The sequence below is a fragment of the Temnothorax curvispinosus genome, unplaced genomic scaffold, assembly GCF_003070985.1.
Source record: "Temnothorax curvispinosus isolate PA1 unplaced genomic scaffold, ASM307098v1 QBEX01005157.1, whole genome shotgun sequence".
In the NCBI taxonomy this organism is placed as follows: Eukaryota; Metazoa; Arthropoda; class Insecta; order Hymenoptera; family Formicidae; genus Temnothorax; species Temnothorax curvispinosus.
Genome location: NW_020214937.1, coordinates 1 through 10,458, shown reverse-complemented (window position 1 = coordinate 10,458; position 10,458 = coordinate 1). Strand labels below are relative to the sequence as shown.

Genomic DNA, 10,458 nt, shown 5'->3' with positions numbered 1-10,458 from the left:
CGCAGTGGTCTGACACGGTATGAGCATACCCTTGTATTTCTACCATGAGTGTAGCGTGCACGGAGTCTCGGAGTCGGGTCGGGTTCCTGTTTGGCGGCAGAAGTCGCAATTAATTACTGCGTAGTCGATTGTTTGAAAAATACAAATGTAATATTTGTTACATTTTGTGTTAACAATTACTTGTTTGTTTAAGTGTTATTGTGAAGTCTTTATGTTTATAAATTATTTGTTCGTTTATATATGTATCGTATTACACGTGTAATTATTTCGAGAACTTTAGAATCAGTAAAGGTTATGTCGAGAAAAGAATCTTGCCGGTGGCGACTAGACGATTAAACATAAATTACTCGAATAAATAATATTTAATAATACTGATAATAATGGATCTCTCGGCCACCCAAGTTTATGAGGATGAGGACGAGGACTTATCATTCACTCAGAAAATTGTACTAGAGGAGGAAGAGTCAGTGCAGGTTAATTATAATTAAATACTTTTTTTTAATAAGATTTTTAACAATGTTACTTTTAATGATAATGTAAAATTGGAGAGAGAAACAATTACACAAATTGCATTTTATTATGGTGAATTTATAATGCTAATATATTTGATAAGTTTTTATTATTAGATTCTTTTCTTTTAGTGTTTTAGCGTTATATTGAATTATTCCTCAATATTTTATTTTTTAAATAATACTTTATGCATAACAGTTTAACAAAATGTTTTATATTTTATTAAATAATTTAGGTTGGAATGTTAAGTATTGGTACCACAGACTATCAGATCAAAGCAGGGACTACAAAAATTGGTAGTAGGCTTGGTAGCTGTGACATTGTTATTAATGACATAGTAAGTTTTAACATATCTTTTATTATTTGTATGAGAAATTAATTGAAAATAATTTTTATATAAGTTGGTTAATAAAATAAAAATGTATAATATAAAAATGTTCAAATTCTTTTATAAGAATTTGGCATAAATTGATGTATAGAATTGAGTAACATATCTGAATATGGCTTAAAGATAGTTTGAAGGAAATATTTGGTTTTTACTCTCAATATTATTTATTTAGAGCTTTTTTAAAATTAATTCTGGCTGTGTAATACACAGATTTTATACCATTTTTTTCAGATATTTTTCATATATATATATATTCATATATATATGAAAAGATCAATCAGTAAGCATCCGAATATTGAGAAGATGTTTATAACGATTTGATTCTTTTTCTTTAGACAGTATCTGGACTACATGCAGAAATTCAAGCTAATAAAGGCGAAGGATCGACCTGGATCTCAGATCTAAATTCTACCAACAAGACTAAGCTTAACAATGTAATAGACACTACAGATCTTTATTTATCAATATAGCTACTTTATTATTATATATGGTGCTTTATTATTTTGATTTGCGAACTGTTTGACATGTTTGTTATACAATCTTATTTAAATATGAAAATGTATATTATTTACATATTATTTATATATGCAAACGTGACTAGTTGATAGAATTATTCCTAATTGTATAACACATTATTTAAGATGACATTGTGACAAAAGTACTATGACAGTTTTCCAGACAAATTAATAATATTGTATCTTTTTTTATATGTACAGACAAGATTACAACCCACTCGTTTCTACGAACTCAAAGATGGAAGTGTTATTGAATTTGGCACAGTGCATGCGACTTATCGTACATATCGTCCAGCCGATGATATAGTGATACCAGAAACGCCTGCACCATCGCGGCAGAAAGTTGGGAATACAATAATTCCGAATACGCCAGACTCATCTCTCGTAAGTATCTTAGCATACGATTAGCATACAATATTTGCATTGATTGAACTAAAATTAGCAATATATCTATTTATTTGCATAGAACAATTCATCCAGTTTGGATGATGATGGATCCGTCATTCTTGGAACTCAGAAAGATGACGAGAACAGCGTCTTTCGGCGGCCGCGGATTCCACAACAATGTCAATCTACAAGCAGTAAAAAGAATACCTCCCTGAATGAAAGCAATGACTCGCGAATTGCTACATTGAACATGTCTGATATTAACATTGGCAAAGAACAAGTCAGTATATTTGATGCAGAAACGCAGAATTTTGAGGAGGGATGTAAAATGGCATCAAGTTCCATTCATGATATGGAGACGCAAGGAGTCCTCATAGATACATCCGAGCATTTTGTTGAAGCAAATACTAAAGCTGATAAGCAGCTGTCAAAATTAAATATTAATAAAACAGCTAGCAGATCTGTGATGGATATCCACGATATAGAAACGCAAAGTTGTACAGACGATAATGAAATTAATGAAATGGAGACTCGAACGAGCAAAGTTAATATTCAAAATGTAACAAAAAAGAAAGTTACAATGGATACTTATACTATGAAAAGGCAAGTTTATACCGACGATACTGATAAAGGTGGCAGCAATTCTCAGAAATCTGAAATTAGCAAGAATAATGGTCGAGAGAAAAATTTAGCTCAGGTCAGGCGCGATATTCACGATTTAGAGACACAAAAGTTTGATAATAACTATATCGCAGAAGATGTATCTGACTTGGAAACTCAACTTGAATTGGATGGCATTGCAAGCGAGCAAAGCAGAGATATATCTAACTTGGAAACTCAACTTGAATTGGGTGGCATTGCAAACGAGCAAAGCAGAGATATATCTGACTTGGAAACTCAACTCGAATTGGGCGGCATTGCAAGTGAGCAAAGCAGAGATATATCTAACTTGGAAACTCAACTTGAATTGGGCGGCATTGCAAGCGAGCAAAACAGAGATATATCCGACATGGAAACTCAATTCGTGACGGATGATACGGCAAATGAGAAAAATGATCGAGCCAACAAAGATAAAGATAAAGACAGTACAGTAGAAACCACTAACGATGGGATAAATCACGAGAACATTACGAAGTCATCCAGATCCAGCAGTCCCGGATCTTTGAATTTATCTTCACCAGGAGTTGAAGATCGTACCTCCTCACCATTAAATCAGAGCGACCATTTGCTTGAATCAACGTATTTATTAGAGTTCTTTGGCAAAGATATTGATAAGCAAGAAAAAGTGCAAGCATTTAATGCGTCCACGCCGAAATCGCTTACGAAAGTAACATTGGAAAGAAATAGTAACGTCGTAAATATGCAAAATGCGGTGAACAGCGGAGAGAATAACGACGAAGACATATTCGAAGCACTCACTCAACGCAACAGTCGCAAATTTGAAGCTTTAATGTCAGACGATTCCGAGACCAACGAGGAAGATGCGCTTATAATGCGCAAAGTTTCGAAGAAAACGCGTGGAAAGCCTCGATTGGAACAAATCAACGATGATTCAGACACGGATGCAGAGGAATACGTTGCAGAACTTGCTAAAAAGCAGCATGAATCTTCAGGAACTTTAAATAAGCTATCTAATGAATATACAAGTAATAGAAATGACCCTGGCACAAGTGTCGAATCTGAAGATATTTTTGATGTACTAACGCAACGATTGGACAATCCTACGACTAAGGATACATCGGATTCTTCGATTAATCAACCACAAAAAACTAATGAAATTGATAGGGCTGTTGATGATATAGAGCCAACGCAAATTATAAATAACATTGATCAGGACACTCGAACAAACATGTTAGACGTTAATGATGTGGCGCCTACTCAACTCATTTTATCGCGTGAAACTTCACCAAAAACGGTTATTAATTCTAAAGACTTTGCGACAAAAAATAATCAAAATGATGTGGATGATATGACAACCACGCATATTATTAACTCAAAATCGGTCGATTGTTGTACAACAGAAAATCTTGATCGTGAAAATATAGATTATGAGCTTGCACCTACACAAGTAATTGGTGAAGTTGAGGATACAGAAAAGAGAAATTCCACTCACAAAAAAGACTCTCCTCAGGTAAATTTAAATGACACTCTCGAACAAAAACTCAATGAGATGTTTAATAATGTAAGTAACGATAATATCAGTAATGATAATGTAAGTAACATTCATGAGGTATCGAACATGTCGACGCAGTGTCTGGAAAATATTCTGGAATCATCGCAATGCGATGACCCTACTAATAAATCCATCGCTAGCAACAGAGGTACAAATAGCGTGTCACGAAAGCAATTAAGAAAGAAAAGTCATGTACCTTGTGATCAACATTCACATAATTTATTAGAGACTGAAGTAAATGATGTAAATACGGCAGAAACTGATTCGCAAGATATTTATTTTTCTACTATTACTACAAGACGAAAGAGAAATATTTTAAGAGATACACAAGAGTTCGAGGAGAATGTAATTTCTTGTCAACATGTTGATTCTTTGCAGGCATCTAAAGCAGACAATGAGAAACCCACGGATGATGATACAGATGTGGAATCTAATAAGAGAAGAAAAATAATTTTGTCAAAGACGAAAAACAAATCCGATGGAATAATGGAAACATTAAACGATGATAACAGAAATGGAACCATCTCAAGCGGAAATAACGAAAAAAGTCTTCGAAGTTCGAAAGCAACAAGACAGAAGGATGAAGCCGCACCGGAAACGAGCAAAGAAGTCTTGGGAATAGATTCAGCTAAAGTCGAGGACGCAGAAGAGAACACATCGATTTGCATACCTTGCCCATCAACAGATGGACAACGTGCGCAAAAGTTGGATACATTATATGAGATTGACGATGACATTCTAACGCGGTTACCAGCAGTTAGAATATCGGGAACAGTCTCAAATCCTGCGAGTCCTTCTGCGTCATCGACATCGACTGTACGGAGTACAAGATCCAAACGACATATCGCGAAAAATAAACGGGAAAAACGTTCATCTTTGACAGGAAAATCACCATGCGAACAGAATGTTGGGAATTCAGAGAAAAACGATCTCAGAGAGCCGTCCGTTGATAGTCATTCAAATTCTGTACCCGATACTCCAACGACTGCTAAAATATCAAGCCTTGTGGACACTTCTGAGGATAGCGGAACTGATAGTGAAACCGATAACGAAACCAAATACAAGCGATTCCAACAAATGGCAGACAGAATGTTAGGTAATGACCTTGGTTGTCTGAAACGGCAAAATAAAAGACGCAGGAAAAAAATTCGTGTTTCACCAGATGTCTCAGAGGATCCAAAGCAAAGTATGGATGTCGAATCGAATAATCCTGCGCGGACCAGTTCGAGGATAACACGACATTCTAGTAGACAAAGTGACAACAGTTCGCCTGATCTTCAGAGAGAAGCTTGCGCGAAAAATACAGCCTACAGAGACAAATCAACGGAGTCAGATACGAAATTTACTATCTCCAAAAGAAAGACATCTCCGAGTATGGTAGAAGAAATCATGGAGCAGATTAATAAGAAGAAACATAAAACAGCTCAAGTCGCTGAGGAATGTCCAGTTTCTACGCGTAGTTTAAGAAGTAATATAAAAACGGCAACCGATAGGCAATCCCCAAATAACCTTAATTTTACTAAAATGAGTACATGTGCAGGTCCCTCGATGATTGAAAATACGAAGTGTTCCGATGATAACAAAGCAGTATTTAAAATTGCCCTGGAAAAAATTCAAGAGACTTCCTTAAATACGGAAACAGAGGGAAATGTCGATTCTGAAGGATTCAACGTTAGACGAACCAGGCGTATGATTTATGACAAACAAGTCATGATACCTATTATCAGTGATATAATTGCGAATGGAAGCAATAAGAGAGATAAAACAGCTCAGACAAAAGTAACAGAAGAGCAAGCGAGTGAGTCACAAGACAAGGTTCTGAGAGTTGTGCTTACTCCCATAAAGAGTCCCGTAGATGATGCATCCCAAGAGGTCGAGAGAATTATGGCGAAAGGTCCAAGTAATGTGCAAGATAAGAATTTATCAGTCAGAGAAAGCAGTAATGCAAAGATATTCCAAAGAGAATTAAGAATCCGTCGCAGGAAACGATCTAATTCGGATATGCAAACGGAATCTGTTTTAACTGAAAGTGGTATTTCGTCTGAGCTAGAAGACTCTGATAATACGCAACTTGACAATCCTGCGCCAAGAGCTAAACGTGGAAGAGCTGCTAAAAGTTCCGTCTTTTCGCTGCCAGAATCACAAGCCTCGAAAAAGAAGGAAACATTTAAAAGGCCTACTCGTGTTAAGAATTCTTCAAATTTGACTCTTGATTCTTCTACAGAAAATATGATTAGCGAAAGTAGCCAAGGCAGTACGGAAAGTGACGCTTCGACAAGCTCTAGAGTTTCAAGATCGAAGGCGGCAAGCATGAAAAAGAAGGAGAAGACGGAGTTGAATCAAAATACTCATAGACTAATTGATGAGAGTGCTTCAGGATCAAGTACAAGTGGAGAAGTTATATCTCTTTCAACGCCTTCCAAAACGCGCAGGAGTGCGTCTATTCTGAGTAATTCCACACCATTTGCAATGAGACATAAAGTTTTGTTTACGGGTATAACGGATAATATAACGGAAGATTATAGTAAGATTGTTAAAGCGTTAGGTGAGCATATGTTTAAATAAATTGTGCAATTCCTCCGCAACATTATTAACAGTATTTTCCTGATTGTTGACAATTTTTATTTTACAGGTGGAAGCAAAGTGGAAGATCCGGCAAAGTGCACCATTTTGGTTACTGACAAAGTTCGCCGAACGTATAAATTTTTATGTGTGTTAGCGAAGGGTCTACCCATAGTGGCGATCGATTGGCTGAGGGATAGTGAAGCGGCGGCGCGGTTTCTAGCTTGGGAAAATTATATATTAAAGGATCCCGCTGCTGAAGCCAAGTTCGGTTTCAGACTAAGGAAGAGTCTTGACAAAGCTAAGGAGAAAAAATTGCTGGATGGCTATATCGTTGTATTGACGCCGAGCATCGCGCCACCGCCTATAGAAGAATTGAAAGGTGAGATAGAATTTTTTTTTTATATTAATATATAAAATCTGTGGTGCAGAGAGCTGTGCGCTGCTCCAGTGAGTTAAAGATTAAATTCAACTAAAATCGTCGAGGTTTTTATTCGATTGCCACTTCCCGGAAGGAAGAGGCAACTCACCGAGAGTATCTTGCGATGAACGCCCTTCTATATTGCCGTTTGGAATCGGTGTTAAATTATAGGTCCCATATATCCGCGTGATCCATATGTATGTAGAAGGGGTTACGACGCTTCGAAACCGAAGCACAATACGACTAAGGATAAAAAATATATTTGACGTATTTGTATTTTTTATAGATATGGTGTCGTCTTGCGGCGGAAAAGCTTTAGTACGTCCACCGACCAAATGGCCCGAAAGAGCGGTGGTTTTGTCTCGTGAAGAAGATTTGCCAAATGCAAAAAAGTTTCTCGCTAAAGCACCGAAGACTGTTACAGTACAATCTACAGAATTTATTTTGACGGGTATCTTAAGGCAGGAAACGAATTTTGACAAGTATAAGTTAAAATTATAACCAGTGATCCTTGATAATGCTATAAATTATGAATGTCGTATCCATATTTCGGTTATTAATTTAGAGACTAGTCTACAATGCTATGTACTGTTACATTTCTAGTATATGAAAATCAGGTGCAATGGGATTTTAAAACTTCTTTTATATTGTATTTATGAAACTCAAGAAAATCTGCTCTGTTCTTATGTAAGTTTTGCTCCTAAACTAGCAGTCATATTAATTTCACAAAATTTTCAACGTTTTAAAGCAGGATAAAGAATTAAATTCTGAAATTAATATGTTTATAAAGTTGAATTATTTATATACTTATATAAATCACATTGTATAAATGGCTCCATGTTAATTAGATTGTGAATATTCAAATTCTTTATATATATATATATATATATATATATATATATATATATATATATATATATATGGAGCATATATATATATATATATATATATATATATATGGCAACATATATATATACACACACAGGGTGTCCCATTTTAAAAAACGCACCTCGATAATTCTTCAACGAAGCATTTTCAGCAAAAATGTTTCAGACAAAAGTTGTACGGTTTCGAGGGGCACATAAGATGGTGTTATTAGTTTGACCTTGAATAGTTGCTTGAAGGTCACGTCAAGGTCACCTTCAATTTCTTAAATAGAACCCTCCATAACCCCGTAATATATCGTTTGAAAGGGCATAAAATAAGAAAAATTTTGGCGTAAATTAGAGGTCGATATGTTGACCCATTCAAAAGTTATTTAAGGTCAAAATCTGGCTTTTTCGAACTTTGACCCTAAATAACTCCCGAACGGGTTGACGTATCGACCTCTGGTTTGCCCCAGAAATTTTCTTCTTTTATGCCCTTTCAAACAATATACTACAATCAGGTAGGTTCCATTTGAAATTTTTGAGTTGATGCTCCCTAAAACACTAAAAAATTTTAAGTGGGACCCCCCTATATTATAGTATATTGTTTGAAAAAGTACAAAAAAAGAAAAAAATTAACCCGTTCGGGAATTATTTAGGGTCAAAGTTCGAAAAAGCCAATTTTTGACCCTAAATAACTTTTGAATGGGTCAACGTATCGACCTCTAATTTGCGCCAAAAATTTTTTTATTTTATGCCCTTTCAAACGATATATTACAATATGGGGGATTCTATTTAAGAAATTGAAGGTGACTTTCACGTGACCTTCAAGCAACAATTCAAGGTCAAACTAATAACACCAGCTTATGTGCCCCTCGAAACCGTACAACTTTTGTCTGAAACATTGTTGCTAAAAATGCTTCGTTGAAGAATTATTGAGGTGCGTTGTTTAAAATGGGACACCCTGTATATATATACACATACACATAATGCTAAGATAATATATAATACATAAATATGAAGAAATTCGAAAAAGAGAGAACTTTATGGTTATTAATGCTTTATTTGCTTTGAAATTGTTTATATATTTAATGCTCCATTTTAAGCATTTTTAAACATTTTAAATAGAAATTATAGTACGCGTTGTGTTTTATTCAGGGGATTTGCTCGATTTCATAATTAATTGATAGAATTATTTTACGTAAAATACGTAGACGCGCGGAAGTGCAGTGTTTGTCAGCTTTAATATAATTATCTTAACTGTATTTATGCATTCTTCAATTTTCTAATACATTTTAATAAAACTTTAAATAGATAAAATACATATTCCAGTCAGTAATATGAATGAAATATTTGACACATCTTTCTTTAGAGTAATGGAGGATTTTAAATATTTATTAAGTTCTTTTATTTCTTATATTAAAATATTTATCATATTTTATAGTTTTAAAATAATTGTTTATGTATAGTAATAGTTGAACAAAATTTATATTTTATTATATAATTCAAAAGATTGGAACATTAAGCATTAATTACATTGGTTATTATTACATTAAGTGGTAGTTGCGATATTATAAGCTAAGCAATAAGTTTCAGTATAACATTTTTTATTATTTGTAGGAAATTAGTTGATAATCATTTTTATACGTTCAGAATAAAGAGAAACTTAATATAAATTTATATATAAAAGTATTAAAAGTAAATAATCTCTAAAATTTTTAAACAAAATCTTGAACAAAATTTAAATCTAGTTTAGAAAAAAACATTTGTGTTCTGTTCTGTAAATTATTATTTAAAGCTCTTCTTTATTAATTCGAGTTTTGTGCTTCAATATATTCTCGTTGAAATTAATCGAATTCCAGAATTCCTTCTCTCCAAGATTAGCATTGCTATCCATGTTAATTCGATCAGGGCCAGCTATATGCAAATAATGAAGTTCTTTCTTCGAAGGATTTAATTTTTGCCATTCCACATTGGCTATTTTTGGAATTCTGAAAAATTTGGAAGAATTAGTAGTATTTCGCTTTATGTGATTTTACGTTCAATTCATTTCATGCTTACCCTTCCGTAGCAAACAATACCCAAAAGTCAATTAATTGTTTCTGCATATCGCGATCCTTTTGTGTTGTCGTTGGGTCTACCCAGGAAGTATTTAATACGTAGACTACGTCGTCACCGTGAGAGACTCCTAATGAAATAAATACATTTTCAATGAAAGCTCTTTAGAATATAGGCATATCTATATTGTAAATTTGTCCTAAACATTAATATTTCATAGACTTACCATAATCTACAGTGGTACCGCTGTACGCATCGCTTAAACTTTGCGCTCCTCTGTAACTGAAATAGTAGTACCAGACTGGATTCCTATTTACTTTGGCTTGCATTCGCGCAGCCTTCTCGCTATCCACCACGAAGAAGCGATCACTCGACATTTGTATCAGTTCCTTCGTACTCTGTCGATCGATCGGTTTTGTACTAAAGTAATGTTTCTTAACGAGACGAGCAATCTCGGCGTGTTTTTCTTTGGGGATGGTATAATTAAAATCAAGGTAGTCCGGTCCGAGAATATCCCAGTTGTCATTCAATTGCTTAAGATTCTGATCGTCGGCGATAAACTCTACGATAAGTTAGTA

At 34.5% G+C, this 10,458-nt stretch overlaps 2 protein-coding genes across 3 annotated transcripts; one reads left to right on the top strand and one right to left on the bottom strand.

Annotated features, from left to right (window-relative positions):
- The first annotated feature begins 79 nt into the window (after nucleotides 1-79).
- On the top strand, nucleotides 80-7,763 carry LOC112454605 (mediator of DNA damage checkpoint protein 1-like). Of its 2 annotated transcripts, none has more exons than XM_025016102.1 (8): nucleotides 80-147; nucleotides 281-473; nucleotides 746-847; nucleotides 1,234-1,332; nucleotides 1,615-1,797; nucleotides 1,880-6,518; nucleotides 6,606-6,917; nucleotides 7,243-7,763. In XM_025016102.1, the coding sequence occupies exons 2-8, from the start codon at nucleotides 381-383 to the stop codon at nucleotides 7,455-7,457; spliced, it is 5,643 nt and encodes a 1,880-aa protein (XP_024871870.1). In that variant the 5' UTR covers nucleotides 80-147; nucleotides 281-380; the 3' UTR covers nucleotides 7,458-7,763. The 2 variants fall into 2 exon arrangements, with proteins under 2 accessions (XP_024871870.1, XP_024871871.1); XM_025016103.1 differs by having other exon boundaries at nucleotides 84-473; nucleotides 1,880-3,931; nucleotides 4,352-6,518.
- Nucleotides 7,764-9,543: 1,780 nt separating this feature from the next.
- Nucleotides 9,544-10,441, bottom strand: LOC112454604 (venom carboxylesterase-6-like). Its single transcript, XM_025016100.1, has 3 exons — nucleotides 10,107-10,441; nucleotides 9,884-10,010; nucleotides 9,544-9,813 (listed from the first exon to the last, which is right to left on the bottom strand). Exons 1-3 carry the CDS (start codon nucleotides 10,255-10,257, stop codon nucleotides 9,615-9,617), a joined length of 477 nt encoding a protein of 158 aa, XP_024871868.1. The 5' UTR covers nucleotides 10,258-10,441; the 3' UTR covers nucleotides 9,544-9,614.
- Between the last annotated feature and the right edge of the window lie 17 nt (nucleotides 10,442-10,458).